Raw genomic sequence first — 25,192 nt, forward strand, 5'->3', positions numbered from 1 at the left:
TGAGTGAGGAGAAGAAGATTAATTTCCTCTTCCTGTTAAACAGGAAACTGTTCAATACATGAGTCGACTGAACAAGTCTATGACTCTCTCTCTGTCAATAAACACACACACGCACACACACACATACAGATTCATTCACATACACATACACACACACAGGTTGGCAGGCATCAGTCAGGCCCTGTGGTTATGAGTTTTCATCTCTCTTTCATTTTCATTCTCCAGTTTCATCATTCTCGTGCGTCTCTCCCTGCTCCTATTCGCTCCTCTCTTTCTTTTCCAGCCTTATTGTTTTTCATCATCTCTCCATCGCTCCCTTATTCTGTTTCTCATTCAGGCTCATTGCTTTTCTTTCTGTCTCTCTCACTCTCATAGCAACGCTCTCTCCCTCAGGCTAGCTGTGTTTATATTTCAGTCGTTTATTTCTACAAATGTCAGACAGTGTTTCTGCCCTCCATCTATTGAAGAAGAAGAAGAAGAAGAAGAAGTACTTTATTGATCCCTGTGGGGAAATTGATCCTTTGCATTTGACCCATCCTATACACACACACACTAGAAGCAGTGGGCAGCTGCAGTGCAGCACCAGAGGACCAACTCTAGTTCTTTTTGCTAGTGCCTTGATCATGGGCATTGACAGCAGTATTAACCGCAACATACATGTCTTTGATGGTGGGAGGAACTGGAACACCTGGCAGAAACACATGCAAACACAGGGAGAACATGCAAACTCCACACAGAAAGGACCTGGGATGGCGGGGGCTACAACCCAGGACCTCCATGCCGTGAGGCAACAGTGGTAACCACTGAGCTACCGTGCTGCCATTGATCCATAAAGAGAGAGTGTGTGGGGAGAGAGAGGCAGGGAGAAAAGGGGAGAAGGCAGCGACAAGAAACAAAGCAGAAAGAGAGATAAAGAGAGAGGAATGGGAGATATGAAAGAAAGGATGAGAAGCTGAGAAGAGAGCAGGAATGAGGTGAGAGAAGGAAAAAAAAATTGCAGGATAAAGAGTGAGAAAGGTGTAGAGAGCCTCCAGTACTTTAATCACTCTTTCTCTCAGATCACTGAGCAACCATGGACTGACTCAGGCTCTCCCCTCCTTTCTTCTCCAATTCTATCCCTTGCTATACCTCTCCTCTTCTCTCTCCCTGTCTGCTCATAGTACAAAGATCACTGCACCAACTAAAATATAGATACCAAGACAAAAAGAACAACAGTGGATGGACAAATCGATAGATAATCAGACAAAAAGAGCTGTGCGCACAAGCAGATCCAGAGTCAGGTTACCTACCTTTGCTGCAGAATGTAGATTATCATCTTTTAGATGGACATATGTCTTTATTATCCACTTTTACAAAATGTATTATAGCAAATAGTGTGAGGAAATACTCTCTATATAAAGTTTAAGTCTGCGCCCTAGAAATCTTAAGTTACTACTTATGTTCATCACAAAACAGATTAATTTAGCCATAACACTTCTGTATGTATGTGTCTATACACTGTAGATGTCCTACCTGCACATTTGGTCCGGGTAATGAGTGCTGGTCCTGGTTTGCCTGTTCCCCCCTCTCCTGGTCGGGTAAGTAAGACTCTGATCTCATACTCTGTATCTGGGTCAAGATGCCATAACTTATAGTTGGGAGAATTGACAGCGTGAGTCTCTGTCCAGCTGCCTGATGTCATACGGTACTCAACCTACAGGAAATAATAACAAATATTACATGTTATAGTTGTTTAAGTTATTGTTCATCACGAATTCAGTATCAATCTACGGTATATAAGAAAACTATATTGTCTCTTTTCCAAGATCAGATACTATTCATCCAAAATTACTGATCTATCTTAAAACAATTTTCATTGGAAAATACCAGGTAAAAACACACATAATTACATACATACTCATAACACGACTGCTTAAAGGAACCCATTCAGCATTTTGAGAAACATGCTTATTCACTTTCCTACCGAGCGTTAGATGAGAAGATTAATGTGACTCTCATGTCTAAATATGAAGCTACGTCCAGCAGGTGATTGGCTTAGCTTAGCTTAGCATAACAACTGGAAGCAGGAGGAAATGGCTTTCCTGGTTCTCTTCTAAGTATGAAAATTCTGCCTACCAATTAGCATGTCATATCTTGTTTGTTTAGACTTCACAAACATTGGACAGATCAAGGCTACCTGTTGCCTTCTTATATCCAGTCTAAAGGCTAAGCTAAGCTAATTGCATGCTGGATCTAGCTTCATAATTACTGTAAGGACATGAGAATGGTATCAGTCATCTCATGTAACTCTGTGTAAGAGAGCAAATAAGTATATTTCTCAAAATGTTGAACTCTTCCTTCAAAATTGTTCTGTTTGCCTGCTTTCCTGTGACAGGACCAATGGTTCTTGTTATGGTCATTTACACTCACTTTGATGCCCTGATTTACAGTGATTCATGCAACATTGTTATAAACTAGATACTGCTTAGAAACCATACAGTATCTCACACAGAACATACCTCTTTCAGTATAATAGGTCCATCCCCAAATATGGAGTTAGCATTGAGCTGAATCAGCAAGTACGTAGGGCCGACACCTAGCAGCTGGGGTGGGGCTATGGGGTGTGGAGGCTCTGCAGGGAGAAAACAATGAACAAGACAATAGAAAAAGGTTTCAAAGTGCCGCACAGGATGGGTTTCAACACACTGAAACAAAGTCACAATAGAACAGAGCAGCGTAGTACTGTAGCACTGTATTCACTGTGATACAAAGCCTTGTTAATGTAACAGCTGACATGTGATATGTGTGAACTTAAACAAATATTTTTTAAATAAACTACAAGTAAAAAATGACAACCACACTAATGGCACAAATTATTAGGGACATCCTAACAAGTGGTAACCACGGTGACCTACAATATTATGACAGCCGTGCTGTGTGGACATCATGCTGAACTAATTGTGTGGTCGTGCAGGGTACAAGAGAGAAAGCATCATTTTGAGACCAGCTGTGTTTAATTCTCAGCATCTGATGTGAAGTTTTGTTTCAGGCCTTTATTCATGTTCTTACTTTCCAACTACTAATAATATAATATTGCAATTTATTTATAGAGCGCTCTTCTAGATACTCAAAGAGACTTCACATAACAAGCTTTATATACAGTTACTTTCATCTAACTGCTAGTAGCCACGTCGTTTCACGCACTGATACACTCTCCTTTGCTGTGTTTTTCTGAGTTATAATGAACTTAATATTAATGCAAACACACCTTTTGCAGCTGCTTCACATCAAAAGCCTTCAACCTTCAAAACAAGACACTGGAAGGCTTTTATAGGGAGGCAGCTTCAAAGATTGTCAACCATAGTGACCAATACTTAAAGCCCTTTTCAGACATGGAATATATACATTTGCTGGCTTTATCTATAGTTAAATTAATGACTTTTTGTCATTTAAACATATTATAGGTCTTTTATGTAAATGAATTGTTTTAGCTTAATTCAGATGATGTGTTGCCTCTGAAGAACTGCAGTGAGTTTAAAAAGTAATGATATGAAAGAAGAAGAGTGTTTTTCTCTTAAAGGCTGCATGAGTGATGGATTTTAAAACTTATTTTTTATTTATGATAATCATGAGTACAAGGCTTATTCAGATATGAGGAGTATACATCTAGATTTGGGCTTTTTTTCTGCACAATTTGTCTGCAGGATCATGGGTTCTGATCACAGTGTGAAGTCAAGCTTACCAATTTTATGTCGAACTGGTCTGCTTCTCTTTATCTACATCTCATTTTTAATTGGCATAGCAAGGGAAATATTAAGGGATAAGAGCCTCCCTATACAAATAAATGCTATTTAAATATGGTACATGTATAAGCCTAGGTATAAACATGAATGATTATGTAATGACATTTTATTTTAGTTATATTTAAAACTATTTTTTATATGACTGCACACAGTTTTCATTAGACATGATGTCTTGAAGTTCAGCCATGTAGTACATCCCATGATGCTCTCATCAAATAAACTCTGTGTGTATGTACGTAAATGTGATGGATGTGTGATGGTTCAGGGCCAGTCAGTTAGATCAGAGCTAGCTGTCACACATCTATGATTGACAAGCCTAAAGCACACACACACACACACACACACACACACACACACACACACACACACACACACAACCATAAAACACACTGCATCAAAGATTCATCTACTTGACACATACACACAGATCAACACATGAATTAATCACAAACTCTCTCCATACACACACACACACACACACTGTGATCTATCTCACATACAGTAAATCATACAGATTTTATCTTTCCCTCCCGCTCTCTCTGACACATTCTCAAACACGCCGCTAGGCAATATTACTATCAGTATGAAGATAGAAAAAAATGTGGGGTTTTTTGCAATCCAGCTTCAATCGTATCATATCAAAGTAAGTATTATCTAATTTCTGTGTGTATGTGTGTGTTACTGTGTATGTTATTTCATTAATAGTTATATTTTGATTGCTATCATCTGTTTTTCTCTTCGTGTGCATCTAAATCTGAGTGTTTGCGGTTGCATTTCTGTGAATGTGTGTTGACTATGGCTGTCAGAGAGGTGCAGGCTGGGAAGTGTCTTTTTAGCAACAGATGAAACACTGTAGTTTGACAGCACATGCACGTGTGCAAACGCAGACACACAAACACACACATGCAGACAGGGTTGAATCCAGATAATGAATGTTGAAGTGACTTCAGAAAAGCAACAACGTCAACAACATGTCAGCTCGCAATGCCATCAAATAAACAAAGTAAACAACTTGATGATTAACAAACAAAGAAAGAAATAAAGCAAAAACTCAAAGATAAATATATGCAAACATATAAAACAGTAGTTCATTCTGATTGCAGTTTGTGTGTTTACTTGAATACATGTTTGTGCGCTGCTTAAAAACCTATTGAATATCTAAAAGATAAATAATAGACATAAAAATGAAACACTAAGAAATGTAAGTGGGTCATTATGTGACTCCAGAGAAAACAGAGCTGGAGCGAGTTCACACTTTTGATTTTCTTCTTTTTGTTTTTTGTTCCATCACTTGTCATTTGTACAGTTGACCTAAAAAAAATATAACAAATCATCAATGGTGTTGTTTTGCGACGGGTTTGTTGTCACCATCTGTTTTATTATTAATCGTGTGAACCCTCTTATCATTTTTCATTTTTTGGGTCAAATGTAAATGATAATAACAAAACAAATAAACATTGGAAAAACTTCAAATGTGTGTGTCAGTTCTGACCCAAAGCTGTCTGCGTGATTATTGGTTTTCAATGTCATTCACTTTCTTATATGATATAATTAATAAAAAACTCCTGATGCACTGGTAGAGCGTTTGGTAGATTCTCTGATTTAAAGATTTATGATGCAGTAGATAAACACAGACAAACAGAAAGACAGAAAGCTAGGCAGAAAGAAAGACATAAAAGAAAGACAAAGAAAGAAAGAAAGAAAGAAAGTAAGAAAGAAAGAAAGAAAGGGGGACAGACAGATATTTTGTTGGTAACTGGCGCCCACTAGGCATGTTCTTCTTTGTTGTCCATCGTCAGCAACCTTGTCAATAAAGTTTAGCTTTCACAACCCACTGCTGACATCACTATGGAACTCACTGGAGGACATCTGACCTCCAGAACAAGAGAGGAGTGTGTGTGTGAGTGTGTGTGTGTGTTTCACTCGTATCGACAGCCAACAGTGGTAGTAGGTTTTCTATAGTTCCATAATGCCTGAAGCTCCACCTGTCACTAATACTGTGTGTGTGTGTGTGTGTGTGTGTGTGTGTGTGTGTGTGTGTGTTTTACGTTGAAAGGGAGAAAAGGACATTTTGCTAGTGGACCATTACAGGTTTAAAACAGTTTTATGACTTCAAGTCAGTTGTGCATCTTCATGAGTCTGATACGTGTGTGCGTGTGTGTGTGTGTGTTTGTGTGTGTGTGTGTGCACGCATGTGTGTGACAGTAATATTGCAAGAGCTTTTTAGGCCATGGGTTGTGTGTAATGCAAGCTGGCATGGCGATGTTTGCATGTGTGTTTGTGTGTGTGTGTGTGTGTGTGTGTGTGTGTGTGTGTGTGTGTGTGTGTGTGTGTGTGTGTGTGTGTGTGTGTGTGTGTGATACGAGCTGGCATGATGATGCACTCTGTCACCGTAGGAACCAGAGGGCAAGGCTTTATTAGAGCTAGGCTCTGACCAAACCACTAGTGACAAACACACATACACATACTCAAATACAGTCAGACTCTTCCATATCTCTTTATCTCTCACACATACACACAAACAAAGCTATTATATTCTGTTATATACTGTATTATACAGTATTATACTGTCAACAGTAAAACTTGTGAGGGCGAACCTCAGTACTTTTTAAATACAGACAGAAATGTCTCTCGTAGCATTGAATATTGAAAACTGTGGAGTACCAGAAGCTGCTCAGAATCATAATCTGGTTCACTTTTCTTCAATCAGGTAGTTCTTTCAAAAGTTTGCCAACTTTACACTGTTTTATTTAGTCAAAGTTCTTGTATGGTTGCTTGTGTTAAGACAACATTTAATATTTGAGAACTTTGGATTCCTTTGGTAAAGCAAGAGGTTGCCTATAAAAACACTAGCTTTTTGGTCTTAGTACTGGATTGAGTATTGTATTGGCAAATGTATTGGAAACATTGGAACTATAATTAGCAATACTGAAACAATTAGCCTCTTAATTATTATAACAACTATTATTACAACAATTGTAACAATTTTGATTATTGTTTAATTGCTAGTTATTTATTGAGGGAAAAGAAACCCACCAGCTAGTTCCAGCTTCTCCAATGTGAGCATCTGATTTTCTTGGTTTTATATGATTGTAAATTGATAACTATGGCTGAAACAAAGTTGCTTTATTGATTAGTCAACTATTTTTATAGCCCATTAATTGTTCAAGGCATTTTTTAACTAAAAATGCCAAAAATGAAATAATTCCATTCTTTCACAAGTAAATGTATTGTAAGCTGGCTTTCTTAGTTTAGTATGATAATTAACAGAATATCTTTGGATTTTGGAACTGCTTGTTGGACAAAACAAGACTTCATTTTGTGGTCTGCAATAGTGTGATGGACATTTTTCACTATTTTCTGACATTTCAGGGACAAAATTTTACTCGAGGAAATTAGGATTAACCAGTAATGAAAATAAGTGTTAGTTGCAGCCTTATTTAATATCTTTAGACTGTTTTTTTGACAAAATAAGCAATTTGAAGATGTGACCTTGTTCTAAACTAAATGAATAATTGACAAATAATTATAAAAATAATCAACAGATTACTTGATAAACTAAATATTTCTTTATTTTCAGATTTCTGCTCATGGAGGAGAGAAAACCATATACTAGAGTGATCTGGGAATCCCATGTCACACCTCTCATACTCCCATGATGCACCTCTGTCTCTATAAAATGTGCTTCTTTCTGATCTTGACAGCCCCAGCACACAGAGAGGGAGCAGATAATGGCGTATCTGTCATCTACATGTTATAAATATCAATAGACTAGGCCTGTGAGTATCTGCTTCGAGGCAATCTCACATCACCCAGGACCACTTCTCAGGCTTTGAAAATGAAACCTGGGTTACTGTCCTACTGCCAAACATTTTTAATGTATACGAGTCATATCTGGGTGCACTCCTGTGATTTTTTTTTCTTCCATTTTTACTGTTAATCATATTCCTACCAGACACAAGATTTCGACCAGTAACATCCTATCCCTCACTCTTTTTACCCTCTCAATTTCACAATAAATAATTATTAAAATGAAATATTCAGAGTTTAAGTATTAGTAATGCAGCTTAACTCATGGTTGTCAATGTCCTGCCAGAACCTTAAAATCTCCAACAAGCGCGTACTTTTCAAGAAGTGAAATAAACATATTCCCTGTTTCTTTGATTTCTCTCTGGCTTTCATGTCCCATCTGATATTTCTAATAAATAAACATGAGGCTGCTCTCCTTCCACATTCATACATGCAGTCCTCATTCTTTTATTGTGATATCTTTTTAACATCCAGGCTCTGGATCAATATTCATAATCGACAATATCCCTCAGAGCTCCAAAAGCATCTTTTCACAGATTGTGAAAGTGACTGGTTTTCAAGCTTACGCCTGGCTATGAAACACACTGCGCTCAATGTGTCTTACTGAACCTGAATCTATTTTCATATATGTAGATTGGTCCTATTCATGGTTAGACACATGTCTCCTGCTGTGAGGATTCCTCATCCCGCTCCTCTTTGCCTTCTCATATTCAAAAAAGATGTTCATGATAAATAAACATTAGCCACTTATGTATTCTTACTTAATCAGCAAGGTCCTGCAGAAACAGTCTGTATTCAAAACTGCCAGATTTTCTTGACCAAAGAGGAACCAAACCTTTTCATTCCCAGTGGGAATTGTAACCCTTAACTTGGCAGTGACAGTGTCTTGCTTAAGCCACTGAATGACACGCAGACTTTGGACCCTCAAACTGGACAGTGTAAAAGCTCCATTAACTGAGCCACGCCGGCTAATATTCATATTCACGGTGCTCGCTTCTGCTTTGATTTCTCATTTCTTTCTCCTCTGCCATCTCTTATGCAGAATAATAAACATGACTCTGCTCGGCTTTACATATTCAGACGTATTCCTGATTCTGATATGGATATTCTTGGGATAATGAGCTGACTATTTACATTTACTTACTTTTCTTCACCATCTCCACATCTTTCTTTGCTTACCCGTCTCTGTCTCACATTTCTCCCTCCTCCTTTCTGTCACTCCCATATCATTCTTTCTGAATCTCTTTCGCCTTTACCTTCTTTCTCTCTTTCTGCCCTCCTCCTCTGTCTCTCTCTAGGAGATGAATTGAATATGTAAGCTATTGGATGTGAATGAATAAAGCATCCCGTCTCAAACACACATTGGTGACACCTTATTAACCACATGTCAGCTGCACATGACAGCTGGAGCACACACTGTTTCCATTCACACACACACACACACACACACACACACACACACACACACAGACACACTCATGCAGATGGTTCACACCCACACAAGCATCCACACACACAGAGCATGTGCACACACACACCCACACACATATAAACACAAGGCTGCCATACTCACATCTACTTAGACACAAACTCTCCTCATTAGTGTATATTGTGTTAGTGACTTACATTTTGAGAGTAGTCAGAAAGTGCCACACTCTGGCTCCACATGCATTTCTCTTTTATTTAGATGACGTTTCGGCCCTCAGGCCCTCTTCAAGATCATCTTGATAGATGATTGCAGTACAGAAATTCTTTGGAGTGCAGACCTATGAGTCCCATAGTTAAATATGTGGGCAATTGCGCATGTTGTGCTGACTATCTAAAAATAATGTTTAATTGTTGACATGCAGAGCTGTAAGCATCACAGCTATGTGGGCATTTCAAATCCAGCACAGTCCAGCTGAGTGTGTGCATTTAGACCAAAATTTAGCTGCATGGCTGGGACACATTTTATTGCTGTCATTTCATTTGCTTACTACTCTTTAAAGAGCCAGAATTGGTCTGGTAAAAGGCTGAAGCCATTGCAGTTTCCTTGACATGATTATGTGCGGTATGGATAGGACTTCTCACAAAGTGTGTTTGCATTTTTAGGTTATATGTTTAGATAAGTCTACTACTGAAGGTTAATGCAGGTGTAAGACATGTTGTTTTGGGCAAAATGAGCATTATGCAATGATCAAATATTTGTTATAGGTCCACAGTTCTCTATTTCCATCTCAGGAAGTTGGCAACCCTATGTTGAAGTGGTGTGGTTAGGGTTGTGGTTAGAGTTTGGAGGGTGTTGGTTTTTTTTTTTTAGCCTTTCCCAAACCAAAAGCATGAGAGCAAAAGTGTAAGGACCAGATTAAACAGTTTGTCTGTCTGCTATAACATAAGCTGCAAACGTTAGCATGTCTGCCTAACTATCTTAAAGTCTACAACAACCTAACCCAGCATTACTTCCGAAGCACAGGAGCATTTCATTAGCCAACTACATTTTGTGGGGTTACATGTGCCGTTTAAAAAAGCCGTGTTCCAAATTGAGCATCCACTGTAGATGTTACTATATCAGAGTTTAGGCTAACGTTAGCAGCTCTGTCTTGGTCTTTGTCTCTTTGTTGGATTTGGTGAAATTTAAACAACAGCAACCCCAGCCATACTTGTATCAGAGATGGCGTTACCTTTGACAAACATATTGGTTGGGCCTTATCCTTTCACCCTTTTCTCTTGTAACATTAAAAGTGAAAGTGAAATACTGTGTGAATGCACAAACAGTAAAGCATACATCTAATCTCTGTCTTGCTTGTCCTTGCATGTAATCTAAGAAGCTAAAGTGTTATTTTAGAATACACAGTAATAAAAAAATACATTGTAACCCTTCCACTAAGAACTATCTACTAAAGCAGAAAAAAAAGTCTCCAAAAAGCAAAGATATTAAATATTAAATTGGAGAAGAAAACAGGAAAGAGCATACAAAGTATTACAGAGCAGACAGCAAATCAATCAAGTAACCCCAGAAATATATTTTTAAAAATCCTCACCTCTGACGATAAGACCTGCAAAGTTAGACACCCCGGAGCCACGCTCTGATTGGGTGACGCAGCGGTATAGATCTTGGTCCTGATTAGTGACTTCTTTGAGGTGGAAGGAGGCGGCGAATCGTCTGTGGTTGATGTTTTTCGTCTGAGCCACGGGAATATCTTCTCCATTTCTCCTCTGATGCATAAACAGACAAACACACAGACAGATCAGGTGCTGCAGAGACCGGTGGAGAGTCAACTGCCTTGCTCAAGGTCACAAGCCACAATGGACCACACACGCCCACAAGCACACACACTCACAGCACCTCTGCCTCACTGACAGCAGGTCTGAAGGTCATGACTACAATAGAGCCATAATGAAATCGGCAGCTATTATGTTAGCTGCTAGGATGAATGGCTTGGAGTGGCTTCTGTGTGTGTGTGTGTGTGTGTGTTTGTGGATGACACTTTATTATTGGACATACCAGTCCTGAGGGTGTAGTGCAGTGTATATATTTGCACATAATTCAACTTTTTGAGAGAGACTGTCTAATTTTAATTTGCATTTCCCTGCCATAAAGTTAAAATAGCCCAACCCCAACAGTTAAGATTCTCATAATAAAGAGTCTGTTCATCCAAACCAGCAAAATATATTTTCCAACTTAGCATCAGTGGTGTCCATGCATGCAGATAGTTCTGTCTAGGTTTTGGGATTTCTTTAGCGGGAGTAAATGGACTTTAGTTTGTGGTTTTCATAGCATTGAAGATTTACAACATTTAAATTTAAAACAATTGTCAAATATTTAAAGGACTATTTCTTTGGCAGAGAGTAGTCTAGTGAAAACTGTTCACAGTGTTTTTTGTAGATTATCTGCAGTAATTGATTAACCACTAAGATGTAAGCTGCTGTTCCAATTTTGCAAAGGTCATTTTCCGTGCTGTGAATTAAATTTCTTTCAGGAGGCAGGTATATCAGAGACACATACTGTATAAGCTGTAAACCAATAGTGGTAAATAGGAAAATACATGTGTGGTTTTGCAATTTGGGTAAACCAAGCTTTAAATACAGTTAGACAGTAATACTGTTAAATACACACCGATTAACCTGTCGATTATTGTTTCAATTAATTGATTAGTTGTTTGGTCTATAAAATGTCAAAATGAGAAAAATGTCAATCACTGTTTCCAAAAGCCCAAGATGACATCCTTAAATGTTTTGTCCACAACCCCAAGATATTCAGTTTACTGTCATAGAGGACTAAAGAAACCCTAAAATATTCACATTTGAGAAGCTGCAATCAGAGAGTTTGAAAATTTTCTCCTTAAAAATGACTCAAAACTATTAATCAGGCAGGATATCAATAATCAACTTATCATTGCAGCTCTAGTTGTTATGCTTTCTTGTTCATCATATAGCAACCATGGTTTGTGTGTGTGTGTGTGTGTGCGTGTGTGTGTGTGTACATGCATGTGCATAGCTGTACCTGTAGCCAGAGTTTATTGCTTGATGTATCTCGTCCTGTGGCGATACACTGAAATGTGGCGTTTTGCCCAGCGTTCACCTCCACGTCTCCAAGACGCAGGAAATGAGGGGATTTATCTAAAGGAAATTAGGTCAAACAAATGAAGGAAATTAGAACAATATGCCACTCGTATAGAGTTTACAGCTAAATTACATGCATCTGTGCTTTACAGTGTTTTTTGGTTTCATTTTATTCAGCTGTTACAAGTGGAAATAGGGTGACAGAGCCAGAGGGAGTCACGGATATAAACAGATCATGTTATCATAGTGTATACATTTCAGGACATTTTGTCACCCTAAGGACTATGTTCGTTATTACTGCGATTAGATTTTAGAGGAGTCAGATGAAACCAAAGCCCAGTACTGCATTGCCACTGGGAGGCAACATCAGTGTCACATCCGGTATAATATGCATAGCTTCCAATTCTTAACTACTGTGCCAAGATATGAAATAAGCCTTTTCGACCCTGAAGATGCAGTTTGGCTATGACATTTTTATTCTGGGGAGGTGATTGCAATCATAGATAGCAGCTACTATGGTGAAGGGAAACACACATACTCACACACACACACACACACACCAGCTCGTACGCATGCATTCATGCAAACGGGCAAACACACACAAACCTGTGTGTCCAGAAATGCAGCTGTGAGAATGAATGCTTCCACTGTGAAGACTAAGTACTAATTCCTTTTCAAATACTTGCTCCTTCCTATTAAGAGTCCTGCTCCTCTGCCTTTAAAAGACCGGGCCTCTTCTTTTTACATTCCATCAGATTCCAGGTCCCATTATCGACAAAATTAATGTCCAGGAATATCTTTCAGGGACATATCGACAATTTCTGACATAGACAGGTACAACAGGGATACCAGGACCTCACAAACGGTACATGGGGAAGGTTCAAGACAGTTTATTTTTATGACTTATAATCAATAGAACCTATTAGGAGTCAGATTGTCCTCAAAGATTTCAGTGCTGCTACTAGACAGATGACAAAAGGGAGTTGTAATTGCTTCCTTTCCGACTTGGGGACCCACCAGGAGCCTGCCTGTGACTTTAGATAAACTCTCACATCTATGTTATGTTGAGGCCTCTAGCAATAAGGAAACACTGAAGCGAAGGAGAGAGGGGGCCTTGAAACATAGCAAGAATTTAAAATGGATCGCAGCCCTCATCTCCCTCATCTCTTTCCTGTCAGTGCTAGACAAGACAGCTACTGTTCACTGTGTGTATGTGTGTGTGTGTGTGTGTGTGTGTGTGTGTGTGTGTGTGTGTGCGCGCATGTGGGTTAAAGAGAGAGAGAGAGAGAGAGAGAGAGAAAGTGCTGAGTGGTCAGAATCTTCTCTCTCCATGATTGCCCTAATACTGTCTCATTTCCCGCTTCACTCTCTCCTATTCCCTCTTTCTCTCCTTTTCTCCTTCTCACAATCTCTCTCTCTCTCTCTCTCTCCCTTTTTATTTCTCCCATTTTTCCTCTAGGTCTTGTCTTTCTCCTTTCGATGCATCCCTCCTCTTCTGTGTCACCTTCCCACTTATCTACCCATTCGACTGCAACAGAAACCATCCCAGGTACAGTCTAATTAGTGGCCAAAGCTATCAGCGTCTACTCAGCGAACTAGGACTAATTGCTGGCATGCTAATGACTCACCGCATGGGTAGCTGAGCACCTGAATGTCATCTATGGCGATGAAACCGGCTTTGCTGTCCGAAACCTCTGCTTCAAATATGACCTGAGAAAAAGAGAGAGGATATTTAGCTATTATTTTCTTCATTATTAATACATAGAATCTGTTTGCTATTTGCTTTGTTTCATTTATTGAAATGTCTTTTTGAGTGAAGAATATTTTTAAAACAAGGCTTATTCAATTAAAAGGTTCATCAGGCAGAAAATGCCAATATAAAGTAATTTTTGACCTCCCATTAGCCTGTAAATTGCACAGTCGAGCATATTTAAAATGTAAAAAACACAAAATACAACAAAACAAACCCTTCATGCTGTTCCTAGGAGAAAAATGGAATTACATAACACACAAATGCTCTGCTCGCAAATCACAAAGCCTATGGCACTGTTACCAAATCATCAACCCTCCTTAGTATTGTTAACAAATCACAAAGGGTGCATGTAACCTGAACTTTACATATATTCTGGGTACACTGGAAGCTACAAAGTAAAAGTATTGCCATTTAAATTTGCTGTCAAAGTGACGGATCCAATCTAAATTGTCACAGGATAAATAGAAAGTCAGTGACAGGCGCCGGTGATGTGCATGAAACTGGATAAATACAAAGCTGCCATCCTGACTGCTGCTGGATTTATACATTCTGGCCAACAAGCCAGAAAGGATAAATTAGATACTTCCTGTTGGATCATAGTAATCTCCTTTGGTACACATAAAATGGCTGCCAGAGAAATGATAATAAGTAATGAAAACCACTGCGGTAAGGTAGAGAACGGAGGTTTAGAGCTCACCTACTTGTTTTTCATCCCCCTTCCATCCCCCTCTTTCCCTGTATCTGCTTTCATTTCATTCTTCTCTTGACTAATTTTTCTACATCTAGATTTATGCAGCCATATTGTAGAACCAGTGAGCCCTCTATAAGTGGTATACTGACATCTTAGAGACAAGTTATGACTGCTGAGAAGGTCATTCAAAGTTTGAAAATGACAAAAATAACAGCACATAACTAGTGTCACTTGACGCCTATATTGGATTCATCTGCGCATCACGGCTTATGTATGATGCCAGTGCCAATTCAGAAAGTCCTATATGTAGCAAAGCTGACAGTAAGGTGTGGAAATCGAGACCAGAGTTCACGTCTCTTCACGGCCCTGCAATTAATGTTTGCCTACTTAATAACTGTAACCCAGATCTTTCCTTAACCCTAACATGTTTCATTTGTCTAATCCTAACCATACCTTCAGCTTATTTGCCAGAACCATAATTTTGTAATGGGCAAGAATTTTGAAAACATTGAGATTGTACGTAAAAATAAACAGTTTTGCAGAGTTTTCCAATATCCATGTTCTTATCTGGCGATAGGGTTGCCCTAAATGGCATATTTCCAGTAGGTTGTTAATACTGCATTCAACAGATGCTTCCATTTACATCCATCTCAGTTCATCAACTTGGGATGTTAATAAAGACAATTCTCCTCATCCTCATCTAGCTCTTCTTCACCCCTCCCCCTTGTCCACCCATTAGCCCTCCTACTCTCTCCACTATATATTTCTTCTTTCATCAACCCTCTTTCTAACCATTGCTCTTCCCCAAACTTCTCCCTCTCTGTTTCTCGCTTGCCATCTCTGTTTTCTAACAGTGTTTACTCAGAGAGGAGCACTGTAATGAACAGAGGAAAGGAGGTAGCTATCACACAGAGAGACAGAGGGAGAAAGAGAGCAAGGGGGTGAGCAGTTGTTGTCATTCATCACCTGTAAAAGGAAATCTGCCATGAACTGTTTACCCATAGCTTATCATGCCCTGCTTGTCACACTCTCCCACTCTCTGTCTCCCTCCCCTACCAATCTATCTTGTCTCTCTCTCCTATCATCTTTCACTCATAGCTCACTGCGGAGCACAGCAGAAAGACATCAGCTGACTTTTAATACCTTCATCTCTGTCTGTCTGACGACCGGCCTGCCTGTCTACCTGCCTCCCTAGTCTTATTGCTTGTAACTATAACCATGTTTGTTTTGGTGGCCATAATGTGACCTAATGACATAATGCAAATCTATACATTTCCTATTTTTGAAAAATACACTTTTTGTCAAAACTATTAACTTCACTAAAAATAACCAGAGCTGTTTTTAAGTTAAGTTTCAAGTCAGCTGAGACAAGTCCAAGTCAAGTCTTATGTGCTGTCAAATCAAGTCTCAAGTCCTTGAGGGAAAGTCCAAGTCACAGCTCTTTATAAACAAACTGCAAGTCAGTTTGTGCTCTGTACACAGCTGAGAGCAAGTCAGGTAAAATAAATATTCATTGTTAATATTGTTCAAACTTTTTTTTTTTGAGAAAATGACAGCCCTAGTGTGGCTACGCAAGGTCTGCCCGTCGCTTGCTTTTTTATTCATTTTTATTGTTCTGGGACTTTAGTGGTTCAAAACATAAAGATTTAAATGCTTTCTGTTTTTGCTTTTTTTTGCTTTCAAGTCTCCAGTAAAATCTTAAGACAAATGTTGTGAATAAGTCACGTCTCTCAGCAGTCAATTCAAGTGCACAGCTGTGTTGCTGACCATATATTTCAAGTGGGTTTCAACAAAGCCTGGGTTCACAGCAGCATGGACACCATTAGCGCTCATTTTTGCTGTTCGTTTATTGAATTTACTCATAAGCGACCTGCATTCTATCATTCATATATCTGCTGGTGGTCAGCTTTGAGGAGATAGTATGTCGGTCCTGCAGGTGTCAAACACTCACTGACTGGTTTCATCAGTGTGAGGCAGGATTACTGATAGCTTGTGTTTACAGGTTCTCACATGGGCAAAGCAACTCTGAAACGCTGAAGGCTGAAGACTGACATATCATAACTCCAGAGGAGGGTTGGGTGATAGCGTACATCCTCTTGTCAACTAATCACATATATCACTCTGATGTATGCATGTATGGGTAGTGAATCAAAAATGCACAAATCTGCAAGGAGTAGGTGTTTTTTCCACTTCATTTTATAGTTTGAATCATCACAAAAAACTGAAAACTGTGTCAAACAGGTATAGCACAACACCCCATTAAAATGATGAAAAAATAGGTTGAGAAATGTCAGACACCTGCTGTGACGGCTCTAAAAACACTGTTATTCAACTCAATTATTATTTGTGTCCCTGCTTGGGTTATGACCTCAATGGCCCTCAATGATAATTTTGTATATGGTAAACAGGCAAAAACAGCAGGAGAATGTTTAATAGTGATGGAAAGCAAATACAACTTACTAGTGCAAATCCTTAAAATCAAAACTAAAATCTGAAATTGTTTAGGATTGTATATCCAGTCAGGAACTCACTCATCGAGAGAAAGGAGGCTTTCTTTCTTAAATAAAGGAGAAATACAGATGAAAACTATAATTATAAGATCTACGTAAATAGTGCTGCATGGGTCTGTGTGCATTTGTGTGCACATCTGTGTAAGTGTGTGTGTGCCTACATGTATCTCTGTGTGTATAGTCTTCCCCTGGTGAAACCACTCTCATTACGGCTCAAGAGAAAGCTCCAACACAGAAACATGTTAGAACATGAAAAAAATAGTTTCATAACGTCAAATCCAATAACCTGTTTCATAGCCTGAAAAACCTACATAAGCCTCAGCAAACCAGGATGATTATGTTCAATTAAAACATGTTGACACACGAGTTTCATGCTGACAATCTACTCCATGTAGTCACTGAGGGGGACTGGGCTCCAGATGGGCCATTTGGAGGATGCTTTCACACTTTGCCTTACAGTAATATCTGAGGGTCCCCAGGCTGTGTGTGTTAACATGATCAGTGTGTGTGTATGCCTGCGAGGACATTCAGAGACAAGCTAACCCGCCACATGCACACATCTGTCAACACCCCCAACAAATATACACATGCACAGACTATGTTGACTGACTGTGATATCTACAATCATTAATTAAGAAAGGACATGTTCAGTATAATGCAATCTACCTCAATAATAGTCAATAAACTCTACCTCTATGAATCTTAAAGTGTTCAGACTGTGTCAGAGAGGTGTTCATTTAAAACAAATACCAGACACAACAGCAGTGACAACAATGTCAGTGTCCAGCATGGTAACGCACCCTCGCGCATGCAAACACACGTGCACATACACACACACGCACCGACCTCGCCTTTCTCAGCGTCTTTCTAGCCTAATCGTCACCTCCTGAGCCTCAGTCAACACAAATAAATCAGCTGCCTGCCTCACAGCATGTGCATGTGTTTGTATTTGTGGGTGTGTGTGGTGTTTGTGTATTCACATGTACGCAACTGGAAAAAAAAAAAGAAATATGTACATGTTAAAGGAATCATGCGTAAAATCAGCCGTTGGTTGTAATTTAGGGAGTTACCTGATATTCATTGGGCCAAAAGGTGGAAACGGCGAGTTCGGCTCTCAGCCAGTCTTTACCTGGAAAACAACATTAGAGTCAACAAAGGTGAATAAAATCACATCAGTGTCAGAAGAAGTTATCAAATGAGAATTTGAGCGGTGCTCTGATTCAGTCTTTACCAGTGTAGGATGTTATGTTCCATATAGGGTTGGCCAAAGGTCCCTTGTTAACCTAGAGATGACACAAAACACATATATCAGTCACAAAATATTTCACACAAAAATTAACCTAAAAACATAATCCACTGCAACTCAAGACTAACTCATAGAGGCATCTGTTCCATTATACTGAGATGTATTCAATTAAGAAAAATAATAATAATTGAATACATTTTAAGACCCTGTAGGTAATGTTTTCTTGCATGTCCCTGATAACACAGAACTCTGAGGTCAGGGTCAGCTACTCTTTTGCTCAAAAAGCAGAGGAGAATTGCAGAAATATGGGTTTGGGTTATTACATTGAAGGGCAGTCTTTTTACTCATAATGCTTTTCTTCTGCCCAGAGGAGCAGGGAATGGTAAAAAAGGTCAATCTTCTGTTAACATTTACTGGCAAATGTGTTTTCTAACAACTTCCACAAATTGTAAGAAACCTTAGAAGAGAAGAGGGGGATGAGAAGAGTTATGGGAACTGCTCAAATGGAAAGGATGAAGTGTAGATTATTGCATCATGAAATGCAGTCTTTTGCTGCACAATTTGATATATGTCCAATAAAATAATCTTACATTATCATCCTAACACAAAGACGCTTTCTCATTGTGTTAAAAGTGCATAATAGATTTTTTGAATTGAAGTTCAGTGTTTTATTGAAATTAGTATTGACTGCTATATGACACAACTTTGGTTAGGGCAGCCTCCATCTTGTGTTCGTTGTATTACTTGTGGTAGTGTTTCACAAACCAAAGACCACATTTCCCATAAATCCTGTTTACTTTACAATTTTTTCACAGAAGAGGCTGTTCACCATCTGCCAACATGACAAATAGAAAACTTAAACTCAGCACTAGAAATACTGTGTTTTGTAGTAAAGCAGCTTTGTTTGTTGGGTTGTCAGTCCATGAAATGAAACCAAACCTTTACTTTGTAATGGCCAGTAAAGGTCTGCAGATGGTCTTCTTTGTTTTCAGTATTAATGCTAATGTCTCAATATTTACAAGGAAATGATTTATCAGTGTAAAAGTATAAATGTCCACCTGACAAACAGGAATGTTAAAATCATGTCAATGGAACCAGAACAACCAGATCACCATGAAAAACTGATCACTCTATTTCTATCTTCTTCTATTCCAATGTAGTGATTGTCAGTACCTTCACCAGGACATTGAGGGTGCCGGGGCTGGAGCCATCAGGGCTGGTTAGAAGATAGTTGAAGTCAATACAATGAGTATCGTTCTCCTTCATCACTGGCAACTGAAACCTGGCCTTCTCCCCAACATCATACTGAGAGACGTCCACATACATGTAGGAACCTGGACACAGAAACAGAGACAAGGAGAGTGTTACCATTGTTTGAAAAGAAATATTACGTATAAAAAGCAAAAAAAGTGATTCACAATGTTTGTGAATCTGACCTGAATCAAGACTCATGCATCAGCTCCTTTTTGTTGGCAGCTGTATGTGCTTGTTCACCACATGCTGATATGAATTCTCTGCTTGATGAGACTAGCAATAGTTCCCTTTGAGGATGTAGTTAGTGCATCTACACAGTGAGTGTTATGACTAGACTTGCCAAAGCGCAGGCTGTATGCCCACAGCCTGTGTTACATGTACCTACATGAGCAAACTACCTCTATTTGCTACTGTGTATCATAGAAATAATCCTCATTGAAGACATGGACACCTAAGAAAGACAGCAGTTCTGAGAATTAGGAAAGTGTAGTGACTTAATGAAAGTGTAAAAGAGATGTGGAACTACTCTAAAGCGTACATGAGATTGTTTTCATTTCCTTTAAGTTCCTATATTTCTTTATAGTTCTTCCATCTTGCCTTTATTTATCCTCAGCTTCTTTTGAATATTGTTTAAGACCTCTTGTCAGGTCATTAAATTTAAATTAACAGTTTATCTTAACCTTCTCTATATATCCTCTCTTTTGTGCATCTATTGTTTATGTTTACTACATGATGAAACATTGTGAGTTTGAGTCCAGCCATCACATAAACACAAACCTATTGTTGGTTCTGCAAATTGAACCTATAACAACCTGATTTCTGTCATCTAATTTAGTGCAGGCCCCAAAAACCTAGAGCCCCTGTTCCCCTGCTTTCTACTGTACCTCCTCGCTTTTGTTTGGCCTTTCCATTTTGACTAAGACACTTTCAATCAGTGGGTTTCTTGTCATGAAAAAAAAAAACAAGCAGAAAGAGCATAATTCTCTCCCTTTATGTCTGCATGTTGCGCTCCCTTCTGTTTCTCTCTCCTCTTATTCCTTTTGGTCTTACCATACAAGAATAACTCCCCCCCTCCCCCCACCCAGACACATAAAACACCTCGTGTTCCCACTGTTAAGTCATTTGTTTCTCCTTTGTGATTATGGGGTTGTTTATAAGCTAGCCAACGACAAATAAACACAGGAAATGGGAAAGTGAAGAGAAAAGAAGATACAGTTTTATTTTTTTTAATTTCCCCAGCTTCTTGTCCTCTCTCCTCTACATCTTTCTTTATTATTTTATGCTCTCCTAAAATTCCTCCAATTTCCTCTCTTCTTTTCCATTATACTATAAACTAAATCAAAATTACTGCTGTTTATTGCTGTAGTCTACACAGGTTCCTTTGCCACATAAGTCAAATTTTCCACACAGTTTGCAATACATCATCACCTGTAACGAGCCTGCAGTGTCACATGATTAGTTGCATTTATCATATCTATCCTTTGGGCTATGTTTTTCTGGTTTACTCATTTTGTTTGCATCATGTTCCTTCTTCCTCGGCTCATTTCAAATATAAATTAGTTTGACTTGTTATGTTAACGTGATGTGAAGAATACACATACTCTGTAATGCCTACTTCATATTTAGTTAAACGCCTGGTACCTACAGTAGTTGAACGGGAAATGGAGCTCGAAATAATACATAATCTGCGTGTGCTGACAGGACAGCCACTCGGCCCATCCAGATGTTCTAGTAATCAGCTCAGACCTCAACCAGATGTTGCTGCCGTGAAATATGATGAAATGTGATCCTTTCCTGTCCACTGTCTAATCTCAGTATTTCACATTAGTGTATCAAATATTGAGAGAAAGTAGCCCATCTATTCTACAAATAATTAATTCTATTAGTAGAATAAAACAAAATAAAACTAGTCAACTAATTGATAAGGTAATCAACTACTTTGATAATCTATTAATTGTTCAATTCATTTGTCAAGCTAAAATGGGAAATGTGCTGATCCCAGCCTCAAATGTGAGGATTTGCTGCTTTTCTGTGTTTTTTTGTGTATATTTTTCAGCATTTTCTGACAATTTATAGTGTAAACAATTATTCAAGTCATTGAAATAATAATAATAATTAATCTATAATGGAAATAATTGCATTGTTAATTGCAGCCCTAAATAGAATAGAACAGAATAGATTGAAAAGCACTACAACACAACACAGTTAAACACAGCACTCTATCCTAACTGGTTAATTCTATTTGCATATTATACAATACATAATAAGGACTATACAAAGGGCTGTATGACAATGGTGATTATCAGTTATTGTTTAGCTAATCTACTGTGAGAAAACACTTTTCTCTGCAGGATGGATCCAAACATAACAGGCTTTCAAGTGGTGCACGCACACACACACACACGCACACACACACACACACACACACACACACACACACACACACACACACACACGCACGCACACACGCACGCACGCACGCACGCACACACACACACACACATACATACATTGTACGGTAATTATTGGATTGGCCCTTCTTCTGTCTTCATCTTTCTTCTGCTCTCTTTCTTTCATCACCAGCCTACCCCTGCTCTTACTTACACAAAAACAGATACTTCTACCCTTTCCACTGACGTATTACAATAATCCTCCCTCCTGGTTCTGAATGTCAGCATCGAGACCCAAAATGACTACGTTCAAACTGGACAACAGCCACACAGGCCGGAAACAGACCAGGCCAGCACCATTCTTTCTCTCTCTCTCTCTCTCTCTTTCTCAAGCACTATAATCTAAATCCATCCAAAATGAACATGCAATAGATGTCACTCCTATTCCTTCTTTTTTGGCATTGATGCTAAGATGGTGACATGAGGAAAGTGCCTTTAAGATGGCTGCCAAGATGGTGTGCCAGATAAAAATACATCTATCAGTCAGAGACCCAGATATGTCACAACACACACAACGTGGCAAAATATAACCTTTAGCACTTCAGCTAATCATATCGCTGCCTGCTGCAAAATTATAACAACAACTGGATTAGGTGTAGGTAAAAATAGGTGAATAATATTTGGTTAATATTTATGGGGCATCAATATGCAACATGTAATAGTGTTACCTGCTGCACAATTACTGAAAAAAATACAAATATTAAATAATATTCTAGAAATCATTCAAATGCTTCAATATCAACCTAGAGAGGTATGCAACACAACAATAACAACACAGAATCTGACAAAAATAGCATCAGAACATGAAGTAATAAAAGTCTGACAGTACAAGAAACTGATACAACACTCATGCTAAGAAAGCAGACCTTGTGATGACAAGAACATCTGACACCTGAAGTCTGCCAGTTTCTAAAATGGCTGATGTCTTTGAACTGCCATAGTTTAAAATGGCCGCTAATAGAATGACGACACGATGTAACGATGAAACTAAAAATAGTCTTAAGACCCAGATATGTCACATAACAACAACAGCACTGTTGTAGACAGAGGACTGTATTCTGTAGCAAAACAATAACAGCCTCCTGTTAACGGCTGATGGGGCGATTTCAGAATTTTGTATTAAACACCAATTTAGATTGGATGCAAAATAGCTAACAAACTCTTGAATTTAATGCCCCACAGTGAAACACTACCAAAACATGTAGCTCTTCCAAAATATAGAAAGAAAACTCCCAACTAGTACCACCAAGACCATTTACTTTACCAGCATTGCTTTACTAGATAGTGGTCACATAAGAATCGTATTTATTTATTTTTTAAAAGACGAGAAGTATTTACAACATACATTTTACTGATCTAATTTAAGTTTTAACTTTTCTGTAAAAGAACCATGGCCAAAGTTTGTTAGCAAATTAGTCTATCATTTTTAGCACACAACAATATGAACACTTTTAAAGTATAATGCAATCCAATGCAACAACCAGTCAATAATACTACTATTGTGAAGTTTAGTCTTAAGGGTTAGCTATAATTCAAAATGTATGCACATGCAGTTCTCTTTATACTACATTATTTCACACTTGTATTAGGCTACACGTTTGTCAGCATGTACAAATTTACACTACGCCGGTGAATGTGGAAAAATTAAATAATTGGGATTTACTGAAACTGTGTCAGAGAGGTGTTGATTAAACTCTATGGTAATTTTTAGGCCATAGTTTGTGCTGCTGTATTAATATTTATTCAATCATTATTAAAACATCCTGTGGACAAGGCACCAGCTCTACTGCAGTGTAAAAGCCTATTTCCTCTTCCCTTATTAGTGGAAAACAAGAGGAAAGAGAGAGACATGAGGAGAATAGCGTGCCAAATAGGTTTAGAGTGGCACTGGCTGACAACATTTGAGTCAAGAGTATCTGCTTTAGTCCACTAAGCCACAGAGCCCCAGCCCATGAATGTTCAACTGGCACGACGCACGTTGCCAGCGTTGCATCTAGACCCTGCCATGGCAGCTAGTGCCAACATCGACCCCCAGAGAGATTACATAGAAGAGTTTTATCTCTATTACAAAAACTGCCAAACCATCCCTGCACACTCAATACTGCCTTAAGCACAAATGGCGATTAGCAACTGGGACAAATCAATGCGGGTTATAAGGAACAAAAGTATAATTGTTAGCTGAACTTCCCAATGACTCTATAACGATTCTGCGTAAAGTCCCTAGATGACTCCCCTTCATCTGAGCCAATACCTTTGATAACACATAACCCTCTGAACTATTAATCAGCAAACTAAACTCACTCCCAGGGGTCTTTCAACTGGCCCTACACAAAAGGAGTGGGTATCCCTTTGCTTTCAGTGGTCAAAAGTCAAAAAGATTTAGTGCCATTGCTCTTATGCCGAGCCCTCAGGGAGAATGAAGCTAGCCAGACCAGAGTACTTCTAAATTACTGGTGGCTGGGATTGCCTGAGAAAACAACAATTCTAATAATAGACCTTACCAATGTGTCCCTGGGCAAAGAATTTAAGCCACCAACTCAACCTCTTGCCCATCCTTCTACTCCTTCCAAATACAAAACCTAGCCAAGTGTTATATCTGTAATAACCTCTAGCAACCTTGTTTTCCATTCACAGCACTGCTGTTACACACCCTGTTGGCATTATTAACACATCAAATGTCAGTTCACGCTCCTGTACCTTTAGGCAAGGCTCTGAACCCCCCTTTAGCAGCCAACATCTCCAAACCATTAACCTGCTTTGCTATCCCTGTGCCCCTGCTCAATCCACCAGCTTCTACAGACTTTAATGCTATGCTAATTCAAGGAATTACCTCTGCGCTCTTGGGCAAGGTATTTAACCTCTTCAAACTGCCAACTCTGCCCTCTCTGCATAGTGACACCACTTCTGCTGGTATTAATAGCAGCAAAACACTAGATTTTGGCTCTGTACCATTGGGCAAGGCACCCTCAGTACTTAAATATATGCAAAACCACATACACCAGACAGAAGTACACACACATTTTGAGAGGAAAAGTGTGCTTGTGCGAAAACTGTGAAGAGCTGGTGTTGAACTGAACCTTTCTCTAAATGTCAGCTAGGCTGGGTTGTCATGTTGATAAGCATGAGAGATAAATAACAGCATTACATTGTCATG

General features: G+C 38.8%; 1 protein-coding gene across 6 annotated transcripts in view; it reads right to left on the bottom strand.

The window, feature by feature from the left end:
• ptprk (protein tyrosine phosphatase receptor type K) overlaps positions 1-25,192 on the bottom strand; it is a 117,240-nt gene that overhangs the window by 43,240 nt on the left and 48,808 nt on the right. For all 6 annotated transcript variants that reach the window (XM_067573209.1, XM_067573208.1, XM_067573207.1 and 3 more), the window contains exons 4-11: positions 19,508-19,668; positions 18,320-18,371; positions 18,159-18,217; positions 13,763-13,844; positions 12,076-12,191; positions 10,613-10,787; positions 2,499-2,611; positions 1,513-1,693 (exon numbers count right to left, since the gene is read on the bottom strand). In XM_067573209.1, the coding sequence (XP_067429310.1) occupies positions 1,513-1,693; positions 2,499-2,611; positions 10,613-10,787; positions 12,076-12,191; positions 13,763-13,844; positions 18,159-18,217; positions 18,320-18,371; positions 19,508-19,668 (939 nt within the window). The remainder of the gene's footprint in view (positions 1-1,512; positions 1,694-2,498; positions 2,612-10,612; positions 10,788-12,075; positions 12,192-13,762; positions 13,845-18,158; positions 18,218-18,319; positions 18,372-19,507; positions 19,669-25,192) is intronic.

Source organism: Thunnus thynnus, chromosome 18 (genome assembly GCF_963924715.1).
Source record: "Thunnus thynnus chromosome 18, fThuThy2.1, whole genome shotgun sequence".
Lineage (NCBI taxonomy): Eukaryota > Metazoa > Chordata > Actinopteri > Scombriformes > Scombridae > Thunnus > Thunnus thynnus.